The 21,187-nt window shown below is 50.5% G+C and overlaps 1 protein-coding gene across 2 annotated transcripts in view; it reads left to right on the top strand.

Annotated features, from left to right (window-relative positions):
• Positions 1-21,187, top strand: part of NELL2 (neural EGFL like 2) — a 482,922-nt gene that overhangs the window by 338,317 nt on the left and 123,418 nt on the right. For both annotated transcript variants that reach the window (XM_062195104.1, XM_062195103.1), the window contains exon 14: positions 3,312-3,437. In XM_062195104.1, coding sequence (XP_062051088.1) covers positions 3,312-3,437 — 126 coding nt within the window. The remainder of the gene's footprint in view (positions 1-3,311; positions 3,438-21,187) is intronic.

Genomic DNA, 21,187 nt, shown 5'->3' with positions numbered 1-21,187 from the left:
TACCAGTAACCCTTCACCAGCTGCTCTCCCAGAACTTCAGTGCGATCAGTTGTGCGTCATGCAAATGTTCTTGAAAGGTGTCTGGGGCATCTCACAAATACTTAGGAGTTCAGTTTCCCAGGTTTGGCGGCTGCTCGTGCTGTGTAGGCTTCCTCGACAGGTGTGGTCTGTGCAGAGTTGCAGTGCCTGCTGCAAGTGATGCTGTCTCATCTGGGACTTGGTTTCCTGCTCTGGGCACCACAGCTGCATTCCTGGCTGTAGCAGGGACCATGGTCTCTCAGCAGGAGCTGCTCCGGCTTCAGGAGGTGCATGCAGTGCTCAGAGTAATCCTCCCTCTGGTAACCACGGCGCTTTCACCGAGTTGTTGTCCTTATTCTCGTACCTTTCATCCCTAAAGGTGAATTCTTCGGCCTGTGTAGTTCACAGCCGTAGGCGCAGGGGCTCCTGCCAAGCTGCCTGCTAATGTTCACTTCTGCAGTCTCTGCTCGTGGGGCTGGGCCACAGCATCTGGGCAGGGAGCTGAGCACGCTCACGGCCCGTGAGATTCCCAGGTGATCTGAAGATGCCAGCAGATGAGTTTCCTTCAGTTATCCCAGCATGCTTGTAGTGGAGTTTGGGCTTCCCTTGAGTGTGGCGCTTTCCTGCTGGACCGGTACAAGTGTTCAGAAGGAGCACAGCCTCATGGACAGGTGTCACTCCAGAGTGAGAAGCAGGGCCATTCTGAAATCCCCATACGTTAGCCTTGAGGCACTCATGCACGCGTTCTATGGCATTTAGTGATCAAAAACTGGCCTGGCCACCCTACAAGGTATTGTAGATACTAAAATGAGAGATACACTCAGTGATTCATTAGACCAGGAGTCATCACAGTATGTCCTTTGAGATGAATCTGGCTCATTGCTGATATTTAAAAATACATTTTGTTGGAATATCACCAGACTCATTCATTTATGCATTGCCTGTGACACCCCAGCCTAAATTATTCACTGTCTGTCTCTACAGAAAAATTTTTGCTGACCTCTGCGTTAGGCTTACTATGGAAGATATTAAAAAAAAGTAATTGCCTGTGTTGCACCACAGACAATTAAATTAGACTTTGGGGTGAGGGTTTGGGAGTTGGTCCAAGAACCAGTGTGTTTAAAAGCACCCCAGAAGAATATAATGAGCAGACAGAGTTAAGAAACACTAAAGATAATCACTTACCCGTGAGGTGTGTGTTTCTTATGGGGGAGCAGGAAGTTCACAGAAAGGAAAGATGATACAACAGCAACTTCTATCACAGAGCACTCAAGAGGTCCCGGGGGAGCCCTGCGTGGGGCGCATTGCACTTCCTTAAGAGGTTTCCACAGGTGGGACGTTTCAGTGGATTCTCAAAGGACAAATCCATGGTGTGCAGGATCCACTTGGGTGGTACTGGGATGGTGGTTCTTAGCAGCAGGAAGGAGAACAGCCCGTTACGGGATGACCAGCACTTAGAGTGGCCCCAGGCTGGTGAGCGTGGGGATGAGAGTGAATCGGAGGATAGAAAACTGGGAAAGCTGGCTGGGGACAGCTTTGTATGCCAAGATAAGAGGGTTGGAATTCGTGATGTTCACCACGGGATAGGGTGGAAACTTGGTTCTGTCGAGGCCTCAGCTTTCCTTTCTGTGTAAGGTGTAGCTGGGTCAGGTGATCAACAGCCCTAGAGTGTGGCTGGGTCAGGTGATCAACAGCCCTAAGGTGTGGCTGGGTCAGGTGATCAACAGCCCTAAGGTGTGGCTGGGTCAGGTGATCAACAGCCCTAAGGTGTGGCTGGGTCAGGTGATCAACAGCCCTAGAGTGTGGCTGGGTCAGGTGATCAACAGCCCTAAGGTGTGGCTGGGTCAGGTGATCAACAGCCCTAGAGTGTGGCTGGGTCAGGTGATCAACAGCCCTAGAGTGTGGCTGGGTCAGGTGATCAACAGCCCTAGAGTGTGGCTGGGTCAGGTGATCAACAGCCCTAGAGTGTAGCTGGGTCAGGTGATCAACAGCCCTAGAGTGTGGCTGGGTCAGGTGATTAACAGCCCTTTTCCTCTGAAACATGGACTCCTGAGATTCTGCCAGGTGCTTCTCTGGATGCTTGCAGGACTGGGGGCATTGTTGGGGTTACAGGAATGGCCTGGCCCTGGGGGTCTGTAGCTGCTCCATTGCTGATCATAGTGTGAATGAAATCAAAGCTGCTTTGCGGATTCATCAGAAAGGCGTGACAAGGCAGACTCTGCAAGCAGTTCCCGTCTGGTCACTACATGGAGAGTGCTGCCTGAGGAAAAGACACGTGTGCAATATTTTCTCCTCTTCTCCTCTACATGGAGAGGTGCTGTAGGACGGGGACAGCATTGTTACACATCAGGTTCCTCACGGTCGGCACTCAGGCCTGTCAGGGGTTAACATCTCCACTATGACTGTGTTACCACTTCATTGTACTGTAGTGTAACTTCTCACCTGCATCAGGTCTACCACACTGTGGCAGCTGTGTCTGTTTTTTTTTTCATTTATTTCATTTTTTTTTTTTTGACAGGCAGAGTGCACAGTGAGAGAGAGAGAGACAGAGAGAAAGGTCTTCCTTTGCCGTTGGTTCACCCTCCAATGGCCGCCGCAGCCGGCACGCTGCGGCCAGCGCACCGCACTGATCCGATGGCAGGAACCAGGTGCTTATCCTGGTCTCCCCATAGGGTGCAGGGCCCAAGCACTTGGGCCATCCTCCACTGCCTTCCCTGGCCACAGCAGAGAGCTGGCCTGGAAGAGGGGCAACTGGGATAGAATCTGGCGCCCCGACTGGGACTAGAACCCAGTGTGCCGGCGCCGCGAGGCGGTGGATTAGCCTGTTGAGCCATGGCGCCAGCCAGCAGCTGTGTCTACGTGTACCTCTGAAACACTGCATGCTACTGGCTTCCTGGTCTAAGTGAAGAAATTCAGGTTCTGTCACAGGATCTTCTGACACACATGGATAATGTGCGGTGGGCTCAGTGACGCAAGATCCTTGGACTTAGTCTTGCGTTGTGCTTTATTTTTATCAAACACAGATAGACACATGCACCAGGATTTCAAAAAGGTATTTAGAACGGGGCATGATGATAGAGACCTATTTGAAACTCTAGGAAGATCTTTTGTAAACACACACACACACACACACACAAACCCTCATGTTATTCCTGTCATTAGAGCATCAAACGTTCCCATTAAAGGGGGTCCTGGGTGCCGTTGGGTGGGTAGCTGTGCCCATCGCGTCCAGGACAGTTGCAGGGGACTCCAGGACAGGGCCACTGCTCACCTCCCTGCCTTCTTCTCTGCAGACATGGATGAGTGTGCTGAGGGGCGCCACTACTGCCGCGAGAACACGGTGTGCGTCAACACCCCCGGCTCCTTCATGTGCGTCTGCAGGGCGGGCTACATCCGCATTGACGATTACTCGTGTACAGGTGAGTGGTGGCGTGGTCTTTTATATGCCTTCAGGTTACTTTCAGAAGTTCCGCTAACTCTGTTTTCAGTAAGCATGCTGTAACTACCAGCCATCAGCACAGCCTGGCCGCTTGGTATGGTGGTGAAGAGTGAGTCTGTTGTGAGGAGAGGAGTGCCAGCCTGCTGCGCCTGTTCTGAACCCCTTGATGGGAAGTTAAAAGCTAAGGGGCCACAAAAACTCTGTCTCCTTCTGGCAGATCGGGATGATGTTTCCTTTATGTGACAGTAGAGTTTTGAGTAGAAGAAGAATGTCGTTAACAGTATGATGGTTTGCAGAAGCAGATTCTCGGAGGTCTAGGGCAGGGGCACGTTAGATAGAGCCGGGCTTCTTCTGGAGTCCAGGAAGCACAGATGAGGGGCAGCTCCGAGAAGTTTCCTCTGGTTCTGTTGGAGGAAATTCAGCCCCTCCTGTGCCTTCCAGAGTCCTGATCAGGGCTGTCCTGAGCATTAGCAGCATCTGAAGTGGGTCCCAGGGCTCCTTCCTACAGAATGACTTCAAGCATGCCTTGGAGACCATGGGATTGAGGATATCTGAGTGTGCAATAGGGTATTCCCTTGGAATTCAAATTTTTAAAATAGAAGAAACACAAAAATAACCTTTTTAAAAATATAGATCAGAAAACTAGAGAGCACCTGAAAATATCATTCCTGCCACTTGTTACCTCCGACTCCAGAATCTTTATTGGATGAACATACGAACAGTGGCTAGAGGTTTCCAGGGGCAGAGGGCCAGCCGTACTCCCTGGTGAAAGTACACGTGTGTAGTAAAGGCGTCCCTTCACCTCACTGTGTTGGTTGTCTGCTCCTGCGTCTTCATTGTGGCCTCTAAGTCATCTGCTGATTCGTATCTTGATGATTACATTTAGTATTTATATAAAACTGCACAGTGGTGGAAATAGAAGAAATAGTGAGAAGTGACTTTTGAACTTGTGAAGAATAATGAAAGATATTTAGCATAGAGGTGCCAGTGGAGTGAAAATCCCAGCCTATTTTTATCTGTTCATCCTAAATATTTCCTATTGTGGAAATGACCGTGCAGTTTTTCATTAGCTAGAATTTAATGCTGTGTAGTACGGAGTTCTTGAAAGAGTCCTACAGGGGTGTTTTCAACGTAAACGGGAAGAAGAAGTCATAGCAGGATGAGTGGAGAATAAATTACGTAGTTGACTGTGACATTGGTAACATCGCTAAGCCTGAGTTCCAGTTTAATGTGTCACAAGAAAATGTCAGATCAAACTGCTGCAGCTCAGAAGGTGCTGTTTCAAGATATCGTTGTACAAGATCACCAGCAATTTGTGAGGACTCCCTGATTCTTTGGCATTGAAGATATAAAAAGCTTTGTACATTTCTGTAATTCCTAGTGATTTATTTTTCGTCTTAAAATGAAGTGTTGCAGATTCGGAGCAGGAGGCTAGGGCACATGATTTGGCCCCGTGCTGGGTGGGGTGTCCCTTGGGAGCAGGATCTTCTGCAGAGGTTGTTTGCGCCTGGCCTGAGCCTGCGGGGACACAAGCCCCAGGCCCGGACTGCCTTCCTGCAACGGCCACCTGCAACCTCAGCTCTCCTGGCTCAGTGCACGTGCCTCCAGGGAAAATCCCACAAACTGCTGTTTGGTTTTGGCGGCTCAGGGAGAGGTTCCTGTCAGGATTCCCAAGCATCTCATGGGGGACATGAGTGGTCCCGTTGCAGGAATGTGGAGGAATGACCGGATCATTTTGAGAAGAGTCCTGTCGAGGCCATGGTTTTGTGCTCACAGAAGGAGAGCCAAGAGTCTGTGGATTGGATGGGTGGTGAGGGTGCACTCCCTTGGTGAGCCACGGCTCTGCCTGTGCACACACTGCATGCCACATCCCCTGTGCCTCCTCTAAGGGGAGATTCCTAGTGACATCACTGGCTCTGTGAAATTGAGAATTTACATCTGTACACAAAAGGTGAATTTTCTAGCAAAATGAGGGGGTTTTATTATAAAATGTCAGCATATTTCATATTTATTTATAAGGGGGAGAGAGAGAGGTTCCGTCTGCTGGCTATGCTCCAAATGCCTACAACAGCCCACAACCAAGACTGGACCTGGCTGAGGCCAGGAACTGGAGTCATCCTGGGTCTCCCACATGGGTGGCAGGGACCCAAGTACTTGAGCCATCACCTGCTGCTTCCCAGGGTGTGCGTTAGCAGGAAGTTGGAATTGGAAGCAGAACCAAGACTTGAACCCAGGTCCTCTGATATGGGATGCAGGTGTCCCCAGCAGTCTGTTAACCAGTGAGCCAAACACCTGCCCCTGTGAGTGCAATTTCTTTTGCCATGTACAGTGAGTGCTAAAACTGTTCTTTGTGCTAGGCCACAAAGGGTCAGGGTTTTGGTAAAGGAAATGAATGTTTAAATTCTACATTCCTGAATTTTCCCCTGTACACTCTGGCATTAGCGTGTGTGCAAACAGCTCCAAGAAGCACTCCTCTGATGGGAGTTTGTCTCTCCTGTCCTGGTCCTTCCTTTCTGAAAGCCCCTCCCACGCGCCAGCAGGACTCTGGCTGTGCTGCAGACCCGGGTTGCTGTCTCAGAGCGTGCACAGCAGGCTTCTCCTAGTTGCAGTAGAAGACTACCTGGAACACACGTTAAGGCCTCGCTGCAGAGCCGCCCCCTGAGGCTGTGGCTGGGTCCTTGTGATTCAGCTTTTGCTTTGCTTCTGCCCCATCCCCTCCAGGCTGCTGGGGGCCCTGTGCCGTAAGACACCTGTGTAGCCAGCGGGTCCCCAGGTTGCATGCTTACCTCGCAAGCTGAGGCCTGATGGCAGACGCTGTTGTCTACAGAGGCTCCGGGAGCGGTGCGTGTGCTGCACAGTCACGAGCTTTGGCTGATGACAGCAGCCTGTCCTGCTTTATAAAGCTGGTGGCTCGCCTGCAGGAACGATGTTTGCAGCACAGTGACTGCCTCCAGGGCTGGGGAAATTGCACTTTTTTTTCCAGTGTCAGATGATTTGATTCAGGTTTTTCACCTGATTTTGAAATCTGAGATTTGGAAGAATTCCTGAAGATGCGCCAGTAGAGTCCCTACTTTCTGCAGATGAGGCCAAGGCTTAGAGAGCTAGACTGTCTCTCCCACCATCCCACAGTTCCCAAGATGCAAAATGGGCAAAAGATGAGCCTCCTTGCTCCTGGCTCTTCTGCTGGCCACCATTTGTCTCATTTGCAACCAGAAAGACCTGAACAAAGGGAAAAGGCCCATGTGTCCTGTAGAAATATATTATTCCCTTTCTACTCTTCAGTGATCATGCTGTCTTTCTTGTGGATTTCATGGTAGCAGCCCTAAGTCAGAAGTTAGTACAGGGGAGACAAGTCGGGTCCGGCATTGTGGCATAGTGAGTGAAGCCACCGCCTGCCATGCTGGCATCCGTTATCAGTGCCAGTTCCCATCCCGGCTGCTTTGCTTCTGATCCAGCTCCCTGCTCATATATCTGGGAAAGCAGCGGAGAATGATCCAAGTGCTTGGGCCCCTGCACCCAAGTGGGAGACCTGGAAGAAGCTCCTGGCTCCTGGCTTCAGCCTGGCTCAGCCCCAGTAACTGTGGCCATTTGGGGAGTGAACCAGTGGCTAGAAAAGCTCCTTCTGTGTCTTTCCTCTCTCTGTGTATAACTCTGACTTTCAAATAAACAAACAAATATTACAAAACAAAGCCAGGTTTGTTGGTGTGGATGAAGCAGGTCTGTGTTTGACTAAACGTGGTGCAGTTTTCCTTCCAGTGAAGATGTTGTTTTTTTCTCCTAATACTTGATAATTTCTGTCTCACATTTTTTCCTGTTTGTTTAGAAGAAAGACTGTATTCCTACAAAAAAAAAAGCTGAAGGAGAGAGGAAAGGAGGGGAGTAATAAGGGGAAGAGAGAGAGAGGGAGAGAATAGAGGAGGGGCAGGAGGCAGGGCTGGGAAGGGGAAGGTGGGCAGACGGGAGAGGTGGGTGGCACTCTGATGCTTTTGTCCAGCTCAGGGAGTGATTGATCCTCTTGGGCCATGGTTACTGGGAGAAGGGGAGGGGTAGTTTTGCCTCTCCACCTGCCGTAGGTTCTTGATGCTGAAGGCATTTTTAGTTATCAGAGCTCCCCAGGGTGTGGACAGGGGCTGCTCCTGGCGTGGGGTGGGTAGGTGGGGCTGGGGTGCTCTAAGCATCCTGTAATGTGAGTGTCGGCCTAGCTCTGCTCAGGAGGAAAAGCCCTGCTCCCCTGGGAACCTCACTCCGGCCTCTTTTCAGATGACTCTTCGGTCTTCATCTGGCCCAGGCCAGCTCCCAAAACAAAGAATTATGTGGCTCCAAATGTCAGTGATGCAGGGCTGGGGAACCCTGCTTCAGAATGAGCGCATCAGAATTGTAGAGTGCATCTGGCCTCGGAATCAGCCCTTAAGGCATTCGGATCTGGCTGAAGAGCCCATGAGAGTATTGTAGGCATGGAAAGCCAAGACACTCTGGAAAAAAAAAAAAAAAAAAAAAAAAAACAAAAAAAACAAAAAAAAACAAAAAAAAAACCAAAAAACAAAAAACAAAAAAAACAACAACCTAAATGAAAGATCTCTGCGAGTGAGATCCCAGTAGAAATAACAGGCCATCAAAGAAGGAGGTGCCTTTCTCTGAAGGGAGGAGAGAACTTCCACTTTGACTATAGCCTTGTTGAAATAAGATCAGAGTCGGCGAGCTCAGGGGGCTTCCATGGCCTTGGCAGCTCATGACTAGAGCCTGAGGAGATTGCTGATGCCTTAAATAAGAGTGTCAAATTGTTAAGTCAACAACAGGAGTCACTGTGCACTTACTCCTCATGCAGGATCTCTGTCTTTAATGTGTAGTTCAATGTGACTTAATGCTATGACTAGTGCTCAAACAGTATTTTGGACTTTGTGTTCTGTGTTGGGGGCAAACTGATGAAATCTTTACTTAATATATACTTAATTGATCTTCTGTATATAAAGAGAATTGAAAATTAATCTTGATGTGAATGGAATGGGAGAGGGAGCGGGAGATGGGAGGGTTGTGGGTAGGAGGGAAGTTATGGAGGGGAAAAAGCCATTGTAATCCATAAGCTGTACTTTGGAAATTTATATCTACTACATAAAAGTTAAAAAAAAAAAAAAGGAATTGTGGAGTGCGCAGTTCCCCTGCGCCTCCCCGCTCCACATCCGGGTCCTTTAGGCCCTCTGTGCTGATGCTGTCTCTCACTCCTCAGGGTACTTGGCTTCCTGTTTTTGTCCTTCGACCATAAAGGGGGCCCCTCTCAGGAAGCCCCAGCCCCACTAGGTTCTCCTGCTTCTTTCGCCTGTCCCAAACCCCGTCTTAATTGACCCGTGGAGTGGGTCTCCAGTGGTAAATTTGCAGGCTTCGGCAAGTGTGACAGATTGCCTAAGGGCCCTCAGATGGTGCTGTCCTGGTGCCTGCCACAGAGGCCCCTCTGCCTGGGTGTCCTGTTACCCCACAGAGGCCCCTCTGCCTGGCTGCCCTGTTACCCTGCCTCTCGGTGCTTGCTCTGGTCCACGTCACAAGTCACAGGTGCTCCCGGTGTTGGCACAGGCAGCCTGGATGCTCGGCTTCTCTCTGGTTCCCCAAGAGGCCACACTGCTGGGAGTCCCTAGCTTTGTGCTGCAGTGAGCACTCCTGGAGCTCACATGCTAAGACCTCTCCCGTGGTCAGGGCTGATTTATTTAAAGTTATTCTGGCATCCTGTTTGTCTTGTTTATGGAGAAAGAATAGAGAATTTTATAATGATACCAAGTTTTCTTCACTTATCTTTGTTATTATTGATTTCCTAGTATGAAAACAGTCTTGGGTGCCCTCCGGTACGAAAGGTTACAGAAAAGGATTTCCTGCTAGGCACATGAGATGGGGATTTTAAGGCCATTGTGACCCCTTTATGCCCCTCACTCACGTATCTGTCATGTGTGTTTCTTCATAGCTTTCTCAAATGATGCCAGGAAAGATAATTTGATAGAGTATTTAAAGAAATGATACTTTGGAAAGGCAGCATTGCCTTTATTTTTTAAATCCTGCCTTCTCCCAAAAAGAATTTATATTGAAGGGAGCAATTTATTCCACGGAAGGACAATAACTTAGCTATTTAAAAATAGCTCTAGGTGGATTTATCAGTGTCACAGGCACAGAGGAAGACAGATGATTGCTCTGTGTGTGTGCACTCCATGCTAATTGCTGACACATAAATGCTACAGGAAATGAGAATACCAGGGCAGTGACAGAAAGCTTGGGGTCACAAGGAGTGCACATCCCAGAGAACACGGACAGGGAACAGGAAGTGAAAATACGCGTGTCAGTGTTCCACGAGCATTCAAAACAAGCCAGGTTATTTTAGTTATAAAATGCCTTGACAGCTTATCTCTAATAGATGGCGTCTCCCAGAGAGATGCTGGATAAATACCAGCCACCGTCATTAGTGGCGCTGGTACAGCTGGGCAGGCTGTCCTCCTGAGCCATGTCCCATTCCTCTTGCACATGGACACTCTTCTTTGGCTACCTCTAACAGAGTTCCCAGTTTTCATAAAATGACGTGGCTTTGTCAGACACAGGCATGTTTGTGGACAGTACTTGCTTTGTGCTGTGGCTGGGGCATAATGTGGGGAGGGGAGACCTGAGTGACAGGACTCCACTTTCTCTGCTGAAACGCTGCTTCCTTAGCACAGAGTGGAAAGTTCCCCTGGTGCTTGGGAGTGAGAGTTAGGGTGTGATAACCAGGGACAGAGTGGCCGCACTTGGCCTGCCCGGAGTTGGGAAGCCGGGTCAGAAGAAGCACACTGCACCAGCATCGGTCCTCCCAGCTGGCCGCTGGTTGCCAGGGCTGTACGAGGAGACTTCTGCGTTTCTGTGAGCAGCCGCTGCAGACTTCCTTTTCCTGGAATCAGTGTTAGAAACCCTAAGAGAACTTTGGCCCGTGTCCGACTTTTTAGAAAATGTGGAAAGCGGGCAGTGTAGGATTTATAGTACATTCCCAGAGGCTGAAAGATACACCGTTCTCCTCCTAGAGTTCACTTTGTATTGTGTAAATGTGTAGGTTTTACTGAGTAATTTGCAAATGTACATGTGATCACAAAATCAATTAAAATGCCAAGCCTCAGGACTCAAAGAATCAATGCTGAAAGTTTTCTGCAGACAGATATAATCCAGAAAGCTCCTGTAGAAGAGGTGTGCTGTGCGTAGAAAGAGGTAATGCCAGAACCATGCCAAGAGCGCACGTGGAGGCCGAGGCCAGGGCTGGCTCGGCTGAGCACGTGTGTGTCGGCACACAGTTGGTGGGCACACAGGTGCTTAGCAGGGGGCCTAGTATCCTGTGACAGATGAAGAGCTGGGAGAGGAGTCTATGCTCTCTGATCTGTCAGTGAGTTTGAAAGCCTCACCAGCCCCCCAGAGTGGCTTGTTGGAGTCTCCAGGTGTCTGTGTCCAGCGGCAGCCCAGTGGCTGTGGCCTCATTTGCAGAATGCCCAGTCCATGTGGCCACAGCAGCCTGGCTCGCTGCAGGCTCCCTGAGCCCTCACTGGAAGGCCTCGCCTGCTTGGACTGGGTACTCAGACCTCCCAAGGGGTGCATTCTGTGAGTTCTGTTTTGGGTCTTTGACGTGAAAAGTGCAGAGGTGAGTAAAGAGGGCCTGCCTGCCAGGAGGTGAGAACAGCAGTGTCAGAGTAACAGACGCCTGTAGCGAATGGGATCGCTGTGGCCGAAGCTGGGCAGGTCCCCTACCTGTCCCTTCCCGATGGCCACTTTGGGCACCTGCGATGGGAGCTTGACCCTCCCTGTGCCTTCTCGCTGTGGGAGGCTCTGCAGAGCCAGCTCTGTGCGGGTTGCTGCAAGGACTCCTGACGGCTGTGCCTTGTCTTGCCGTCCTTCCTCCTGTCCAGGGCCTCCGGCATGTCTGACAGATGTTGGTTCAGCTCTGAGGGTGGGTCTCGTCTCCCAGGGCAGGAGGCCTGCCTGCTGTGCATATTTTCAGGGGAGGGCTCAGTCACATGACTGCTGTGTAGTGCTCTGGCTGTCTTTGTGTTGCTGCCTGTTTAATGAGTAGAGCTTTCCTTTTGTAACTTCTGATATTGATAAGGTTTCCTTTTACTCAAGCATAGGCCGTGTCTCCAGGGGAAGAGCGTTGTATTATCTACTAGTACATGACAAATCACTGCAAAACGCAGCAGCTGGGCGCAACATGCAGGCAGCAACATGCAGTGCTGGATCTGAAGCCGGGACATGGTGCTGCCAGGCACTCTGCCACAGGGCCTCCGCAAGGCCCAGCCGGGGTATCGGCCAGGACTGTGGAGGAGCCGTCTTCACGCTGGCCTGTCTGGGGTTGGTGGCTTCAGCTCCTCACCAGCGTTGGGTTGTAGACTTCCGACAGGCCTTGCCATATAGTGTGTTTCCCACGGGTCGGCTTGCTTCTTGAGAGCCAGCGAGAGCAAGCCTGATGGGTGGACAGAAGCCACCATCATCTGTAAGCTAGCTGTGGACGTCCTCTTGCCCTGGCTGTAGGGCTTGTTAGAAGCAAATCCCTGCTCCATTCCCTGCTGGAGGACAGAGCACAGAACGGCCTGGGCAGCCAGAGGCTGGCATCACTGTGCCATCTGAGGCTAATCACCACAGATGTAGAATATCACAGTCACCTAACCCCCTCCAGCACGTGCAGACAGCTCCAGGAACAAGTGCAAGTGTTGGGTTACAGTTGGGGGTGTGTGGCTGGGGAAGCTCATTATATGTCCCTCACTTCCTCCACATGCTTGGCACACGTGCTTTGACATGGGCATGGGGCGGGGGTGCTGTCTCCCATAGTAGCTGGAGGTTGAGGAACGCTGTCATTAGGGTGTGGCACGGTACAGTCTGTGAGAGCTGTGTGCAGGGAGCTGGGGGCCAGTGCAGACAGCGAGCGCCCTGGCTGCGTCCTCCATATGGCCGGGCCTCACCAACTGTGAGCAATGCTGGCACTGAGGTTCCTGGGGACGAGCAGACATTCCGGGGGAAGGAAGTGAGGCAGGAGGGAAGATGTTTCAGAAAGCAGGCACGGGTGTGCGTGATGTATGATAGCACCCTTGGCCCTCCAGCAAATTCTCAGGCACATTCTATGCCTCCTGAGGCACTGCAGCCAGTCTGCGCACATCGCAGTGAAGCTCCTTGTTAGTGGTTTGTTTTGTTTTGTCATGTGGTGTTTTCAATTTTTGCCGAAAAGTTTATTAAATTGATGGTTCTGCTATCAGTGCAGGTCTAGAATGAAGGTAAAATGGTATTTCATTTAAAAGAAAACAGAATGCTTTGTTTATGTTATTGTAATTCCAGCAAAAAAAAAAAATTCTTGGTGTGTCCGAACAAAAACTGATCTTAGAGGCCAGGGTCGTGTCCCACCTGCGATGCTGACATCCCATTTGGGCGCTGGTTCCAGTCCCAGCTGCTTCACTTCTAATCCAGCTCCCTGCTAATGTGCCTGAGAGAGCAGCGGAAGATGGCCCAAGTGCTTGGTCCCTTGCCACCCACATGGAAAACATAGATGCAGGTAGAGAATCCTGGTCTCACCTAGCCCAGCCTAGCTTTTTTGGCCATCTGAGAATGAGTCAGTGATAGAAGATTCTCTCTTTCTCTCTGTCATTCTTTCAAATAAGTAAACCTTTTAGGGGAAAAAGGGTGATCGTAATGATTTTCTAGAACAAATCATTGAGTTACTAGGTGCATTTATTTTTTATTTTTCCTTTTTATATAAAGGGAACATATTTCATATACACAGATTTAAGAACATAATAATTCTTTCCACCCTACCTTCCCTTTCTCACCTTCACCCTCTCTTCTCCTTTTCTTGTTTTTCTTTTAATTTTTTCAATTACATACTTTAAGTTTACTTTACAATCACAAGCTCAACCCTCCAGTAAATAAAGAGCTCAACAAGTAGGAAGTAGAAAAAACACAGTCCCTCAAGAGTATAGTCAAGGGCTATAGACAATAATCAAATGTAAACATGTCAAGTTCATTTATAAATTACCTTTTTGTACCCTGCAAATTAGTTAACGCAAATCAGGGAAAACATAGTATTTGTCTGTTGGGGGCTAGTTTATTTCACTAAGTGTAAAGGCTTTTAAAATGATTTATTTTCATTTATTTGAAAAGGGGAGAGACAGGAGGAGAGCGAGAAAACGGACAGGGAGGCGAAAGGGGAGGTGATGGGAGATCTTGTTTCTGCTGGTTCACTCCCTAAATGTCCAGAATACCCAAGGCTGGGCCAGGCCAAAGCCTGGAGCCAGTAACCCGATGTGGATCTCCCTTGTGAGTGACAGGAACTGAAGTACTAGAGTGATCACCTGCTATCCCCCAGGGCATTCCTTAACAGGACGCTGGGCAGGACTCAAAATATTCTGGACCTGAACTGGTTTGTTGTGTACATGAGGCACATTTATAATGTAAAGCTGCATGTATGTGCCCATGCAATGAGGCGGAATACAGCAACCACAAACCAGAACCCAAACAAGACAGGAGACGGCAGAGAGGCCCAGGGGCTTCTCCATTTGTCTGACGACTGCTCCCATGCAGATGGGGGCCTTGCAGTTGAAGGGAGGTCAGTGCTAGCCAGGATTAGCCAAGTGGACCCCCTCCAAGTGCACACGCCCTCCAAGGAGCAGCGCCTTCCCTTCTGGGGTCCCAGGCGTGTGCCTGTGAGCCATGGCTGGCAGTGTGGCAGGCAGCAGTGAGCACTGAAGTGCACAAGGTGGGAAGCCTCCAGAGGCTGAGAGGGAGATGAACCATTCTACCTGGGGCCCCAAGAGGAGGGCAGCCTGGTGCAGGCCCCTAATCACTTGGTGGACCCCAGGCGTGCTTCAGCCCTGTGGGACTCAGGTCCCCATGTGCTCAGGCTGCTGAGTATGGAGCAGTTTGCTGTGATGCAGTGGAAACTGAGGCTAACACTGTCGACGCATCCAAACTGTGTCAAAAATGGTCCTCGGTTCCCACTGGTTTTCTGACTATTTAGGAGAAGCTGGTGTTTGTGGACAGAGTTAGGGGTGTCCAGTGTGCATTTATGTACTCACTCCTCAACCTAATGTTGACTCACTTTTCATAATACATTTTGCTGTGCTCCTTGTTTTTATACCATGTTTCTAGCCTGCACCTCATGAGCATAGACATGTGTGATCAGACACAACAGACCATGCATTTGCCCCAAACAGCACATTGCTCATCTACCTCCTTTTTAAAGAGATCTGGGCTTGAAATTGATAATGATTTTGAAAGCACTGTTTTAAAAATTTACTTACAAATGTAGGTAGTTCGGGAATCAGAATGCAAGCTTGATGAGAACAGCCTTTTGATTCCAGAAGGCTCCATGTCAGCCAAGTTGTATCTGAGCCATCAGTTAGAGACCACTGAGCCACACTGGCTCTCAGTAGGGACTGATGTGGTTGTTGGGGCATTTGAAAGATTCGGCATGTAAAACGGTCACATATTATGAAGGTTTGGATTGCCAGCCAGATTTTCAGGTTCTCACTTGTTAGTTCTGGATCTGTGTTGCTGCACCTGAGTGGTGAAGTTGGGCTAAGACAGCAGTAGCCTCCTGAGGAGCACACTGTTCACCTCCTCCTGGCCCAGCCCCGACACTCAGCAGTTCCAGGAAGAAAGCTGAAGTGCAGATAAATGCCAGACTTGTTATCAGCAGTCTGCCCCATCTGTGTACTTGATCTGTCTGATCCATGATTTGGAGCACTTTTAGTCTGTAGAATTAAGTGATCATAAATATGGTCATCTTGAGCCATGAAGATTTTAATGTAGAAATAACGTCAAAGGTTTGGCCTCTTTATAGGTCACATATCTACCAAATCCCCAAGTCACACTGAAATAAACCTTGGAAGGACCAGCAGACACTTGGAGTCAGAGACACATGTACACATGCACAGTCACACACACATGTGTACACACTGGCACAGGCACACGTATCCAGAGAGGCAGAGAGCTCCGATGTACTGGCTGACTCCCCAGATGTCACATTTGCTGTATCTGGAAACCCAGGAGCCAGTAACTCTGTCTAGGTCTCCTACGTGGGTGGCAGGAACCCAGGTACCAGAGGCATCACCTGCTGCCTCCCAGGGTGAAGATTATCAGAGAGCTGGAATTGGAAGTAGAGCTGGACTCACATCCAGGCACTTCAATATAGGATGCTGGCCCCAAGTAACTTATTAACCAGTGTGCCAAATTACCACCCCAGTTGGCCAATTTGAATAATTCAGAGAAGTTTACTTCTTTGGAAATTTGCAGAAGAACAAATTGTTTAGACCAAGATTCATAGAACATTCATTGATAAACTAGAAACAACTCATGAAGATAAAGCTGTTGGGAGCTGGAGATTGTTTCATTGCTTACTGGCTAGTGTATTAGTCTGCCTGAGCTGCGTAGACTGGGTAGGTGCAACATCAGAAACTCCTTTTCTCACTTTCTTGGAGGCTGGAATTCCAGGTCAGGGCAGGTGCTCTTCTTAGGATGGGGAACTGCTCTGGGGCCACGGCAGGGTGTGAAGTAGGGCCACCCAGTGCCCAGGTAAAGATGGATCTCTGCCCTCCAGCCACCCACTCTCCACTCAGCATTCTTGGCAGAAACATGTTATGGTGTTAGCTGGTGTTGCAGGGCTGTGAACTTGCGAGTGGCAGGTGATTGGCGGGGGTGATCACTTTGGGTTTGCATGGTTGCTGAAGCCTCCGATCTCCTGTGGAGACTCAGGCAGTGGGCGCTGTTTCCAAAACAGCAGGGCAGTTCAGGTGCTGTGTGACAGGTGGCGGGAGGGTGCTTGGGTACTGTTGCAAGGAGGCTCCGTCATGTGGAGGGCACTGTGGAAAGGCAGGTACTGTTACTGTTCTCACTGCCGTTGTCCCAGTGTGAACTTCCATTTTCACCTGCACGTTTCAGATACTTCACTACCTTCCTGCTGGTAATTTTTTGGGCCTTCCTTATGACCTCAGCTTTGTCCCCAGCACTGTTTTCCTATGTGGTATTGTCATCTCCCTCTCAAGAAACTTTGGTGACTGCATCTCATGCATATCAGTGCGCACACACAATTGAGCATGACACCCTTGCAGCTTCATGCGTCTCCTAGGATGTACAGGCTTCTGCTGCGCTCTGCCAAGCTAGGATGAGGTACCACACAGTATGCGTGCACTGATGGAGCTGTTGTCAGCCCCTGTTCTCAAACTGGAGTGAGCTGCAGGTCTGCAGGGATGAGGGTGAGGAGTAAAACACGATGTTAGTGACTGACAGTCGTCTGAAAGTCTATCAGCTGACTTCAAAACATGCTTAGCTCTGCGTGGACTCAACAGAAGACACTACCTGGAGACTCCCGGTGGGAGGAGGCTTGAGCTTCCAACAGGTGTCTGTCCCTGTGTCCAGCTCTCCCCAACAACCCCACCTGCCCCTTCCACACAACGGGCAATGTCCAAACTCCTGGCACCTCCACTGCCCCTTCCTGTCTCAGCCAGGGGGACGCAGTGGCCACATTGCCTGAGGCCAGGAGCAGTGGCCACAGCGCTCCCTTCACCCTTCCAACCACACTGCACATCAGCTAGTGACCAGTAGCCAAATGACAAATAGCACTGGCCTGTCCATTATGGCAGCTTGTACTACACTGTCCCAGAGGATGTCTTTGCTGCGGTGGTTCTCACCGCACAACAGCTCCCCATGCCTTTTCCCTCGCTCCCTGCAGAATTCCTCACCTTCCATGGCTTCCTAAGCCAGGTCCCACCTGTGTGAAGCGTGAGTCTTGTCATTTGAAGGTGTGAGTTAATTTAGCAGCCAGTGGCATGGGACACGTGCATTTACCACTCACCTTGCATGTCATGGGATGGCATTTCTGTAGATTCCTTCATGTGCGTCTGCACAGCTCTGAATCCAGCCCCTGCGGTTCCATGAGTGGTCACACATCTGTCTCCCCATTAGCTGATCTGATGGTTGCAGCCAGACTTCCTGTCCCTTCCTCTCCATGCAGCACATTTATCTGTTGCTACATGGGTGACAGAGCCAAGTCAGAGGGTTGAGTAAATGGGTGAGTCCTCCGGTGTGTGTGAGTAGGGGGATTACCAGGTCCTCCGGTGTGTGTGAGTGGGGTGATTACCAGGTCCTCCGGTGTGTGTGAGTGGGGTGACTATGAGTCCTCAGGTGTGTGTGAGTGGGGTGATTACCAAGTCCTCAGGTGTGTGTGAGTGGGGTGACTAGGAGTCCTCAGGTGTGTGTGAGTGGGGTGACTATGAGTCCTCAGGTGTGTGTGAGTGGGGTGATTACCAGGTCCTCCGGTGTGTGTGAGTGGGGGGATTACCAGGTCCTCAGGTGTGTGTGAGTGGGGGGGATTACCAGGTCCTCCGGTGTGTGTGAGTGGGGTGACTATGAGTCCTCAGGTGTGTGTGAGTGGGGTGACTATGAGTCCTCAGGTGTGTGTGAGTGGGGTGACTATGAGTCCTCAGGTGTGTGTGAGTGGGGTAACTATGAGTCCTCAGGTGTGTGTGAGTGGGGTGATTACCAGGTCCTCAGGTGTGTGTGAGTGGGGTGACTATGAGTCCTCAGGTGTGTGTGAGTGGGGTAACTATGAGTCCTCAGGTGTGTGTGAGTGGGGTGATTACCAGGTCCTCAGGTGTGTGTGAGTGGGGAGATTACCAAGTCCTCAGGTGTGTGTGAGTGGGGTGATTACCAGGTCCTCAGGTGTGTGTGAGTGGGGTGATTACCAAGTCCTCAGGTGTGTGTGAGTGGGGGGATTACCAGGTCCTCAGGTGTGTGTGAGTGGGGTGATTACCAGGTCCTCAGGTGTGTGTGAGTGGGGTGATTACCAAGTCCTCAGGTGTGTGTGAGTGGGGTGACTATGAGTCCTCAGGTGTGTGTGAGTGGGGGGATTATCAGGTCCTCAGGTGTGTGTGAGTGGGGTGACTATGAGTCCTCAGGTGTGTGTGAGTGGGGTGACTATGAGTCCTCAGGTATGTGTGAGTGGGGTGATTACCAAGTCCTCAGGTGTGTGTGAGTGGGGTGACTATGAGTCCTCAGGTGTGTGTGAGTGGGGGGATTATCAGGTCCTCAGGTGTGTGTGAGTGGGGTGATTACCAAGTCCTCAGGTGTGTGTGAGTGGGGTAACTATGAGTCCTCCAGTGTGTGTGAGTGGGGTGACTATGAGTCCTCAGGTGTGTGTGAGTGGGGTGATTACCAAGTCCTCAGGTTGTGTGAGTGGGGTGACTTTTCTGGGTCCTCAGGTGTGGGAGTGGTGGCTCTACTGGGTCCTCAGGTGACCGAGACCTCAGATGTAAAAGTGATGTCACACGTAATTCCTAGGATTTGTCAGTTGAATAAGATGCGTGAGTCCTGGGACCCAAACCTGTGGTGGCTCTCAGGAGCCCTCCCTCAGATGTGTAATTGGGGTAACCAGCCTGAGTTCCCAGGTTTTCCTCACCCAGGCAGGTGGTGGTCTCTTAACCATCATTTGGCTACTGTCTTACTCTGTCATTTTCAGAAACTGAAACCAAGTCAGTTGCAGCAATGTCCCAGGTTTGGAAGTGTCAGTGCTAGGGCTCCTTGTGGAGGCAAGATCAGTGTCCCGGTGTATCGTGACCTTGCAGGCGTGGAGCTGCGTGGAGCAGCAGTCAGCTCTAGGCGTTCACGTTTTGCTGACCTCTTCTTGAAGCAGAGCCTTGCTCCTCGTCCTCGGGAGCCACGCCGCCTGGCACTGGATTCTGGTGGTGCAGCTTGTCGGCTGACTTAGTGTGTGGACGTCACTGACGGAGTCACTCGGCCACCTGCAGGGATTGTGAGGATTAGAGTATTAGGTGTTTGAAACAGCCATGGCTGTGAAGTAACATGATCAGCCAGACACCATGAAATTCTGTTGTTGAGCTGTGACGGAATTTTTTTTACCCAAAGAGCAAATTGGGATTCAGAATCGTACAACGCTTTTCTCCCAGTCCTGCCTATTTCTGCCTCATCCAGCACCCAGAGACCTGGATTGCACCCTTGCTCTCCACACCCAGATCATCTCAGCGCTGTGTTTAGTTTTCAGAGTGAAGACTGTTGTCTCTCTGTCTCCCTTAGTGAGTTGAAGTCACCTTGAGGCTGTCACCATTACAATGGTCTTTATATTCTTCAGCACACAGCAGCCAGAGCAGTAGTTTCAAAGCACAGAGTGGCCCATGGTGTGCCTTGTGTCACCTTCCTGGGACCCTCACTGAAGCTAAAGGACAAAGGTCATTTCCACTCACAGTCTTAGAGGTTCACGGTGCAAGACCGGGAGGTCTCCTGGGTCTAGCCTCTGAGAGCATGGTAGGTGATGCAACATGTGCAGGGGGAGGATGGCAGGAGAGCCCGTATGCATGTTCGTCCCCTGTGTCTGTGTGGTCTCTGCTTTCAGAGCCCCCTGACTCACTCCCGGGCCCACACCCACAATCCAGCCCAATTTAATCACTTCCCAAGACCCCACATTCAGACACCCAAACCCTGGTGCAAACCATAGCCCCTTGTTCACTTACCAACACCGCACTCTGGCTGTGCCAAGCTTCTGCTCTTAGTCTCCCTGGTAACTTGTTTCCTGGAAGCGTCTCCAGGCCTCTTCCTTCTTCCTGAACTTCCAGTCTTCTCTTCCCTTTACTTGCAGAGCTCTTTCTCTCCTTGGGCGCAGTGGGCTCTTCCTGTCCCTGAGGTTTTCACGAAAGAGCACCTTCCTTGCCCATTCTGTGCACACAGCCTCCTGGCCCTCCACCGTGCTCTGTCACTCACCCGCTGCATTTGCTTCAGTCTCTGATAGGCACGGGCCCTCCCTTGCATTTTCTCACATATTGTTAGTCTTTGCCTAGCTCTTGTGAGCATCCCAGAGGCAGGGGCTACATATGCTGTTTCTGCTGTGTTCATCAGATGTCCAGAATGGTTCCTGGGAAGTGTTTGATGAATGAATATCAGCAGACACTGGAGCTCATTAATTCATTCAACAGATGCTAGCTATGAAAGCATCAGAGAGCATCACTCAGGGAAGGAGGTATTTGTCCAGCAGTTCAGGTGCCTGAGTCCCTGATTGGAATTTCTGGATCTACTCCCAATTCCAGCTTCCTACCAGTGAACACCTTGGGAGGCACCAGATGATGGCTCAAGTCCTTAGACTCCTGCCACCCACAGGGGAGACCTGGATTGAGTTCCAAGCTTCCAGGTTCAGCCTGGCCAAGTCCCAACCACTGCTGGCATTTGGAGAGTGAACTGGCAGATAAGAGCTCTCGTGTGCTCGCTCGCTCGCTCTCCCCCCTCCCCTTCTGCGTCTTGAAGGTTTTAATGATGGAGGCATGCATTCGTGTGCATGTGTGAGTCTGTACTTTGCCTGGTCTGGTGGGGCTCATCTGTGGGCTTTATCAGTGCTCCAGAAGTGATGTCAGTCAGTTCTTCACCAAGCAGCAGAGCCCACACCACGGGAAGAGTTGCCTCCTTGGCATGTTATTGGCTGCCTGATCCTCTGGAGGAGGCGTTGAGGGATGTCCTTCTCAGCACCAGTGGATGCTTGCCATGGCTCTTCGTATTTCTCATTGCCTGGCCATGGATTTATGTTGAACTTGTTAAAGAGAGTCAGACACCTCTCCATGCCACGCAGGGTGCTCCTCTCTCTACTGCCAGCTCCTCACGCACATGTATTGCTCCCTGCAAGACCAAGCCCCGTTCAGCTGCATTTTTTCCCTTGTCTTGGAAATATAAGCTGAAGGGACTTCCCAGAGTTTCCCTGTCAGT

The sequence above is a fragment of the Lepus europaeus genome, chromosome 6, assembly GCF_033115175.1.
Source record: "Lepus europaeus isolate LE1 chromosome 6, mLepTim1.pri, whole genome shotgun sequence".
NCBI classification, from domain to species: domain Eukaryota; kingdom Metazoa; phylum Chordata; class Mammalia; order Lagomorpha; family Leporidae; genus Lepus; species Lepus europaeus.
This window is presented reverse-complemented; position numbering and strand designations above follow the sequence as displayed.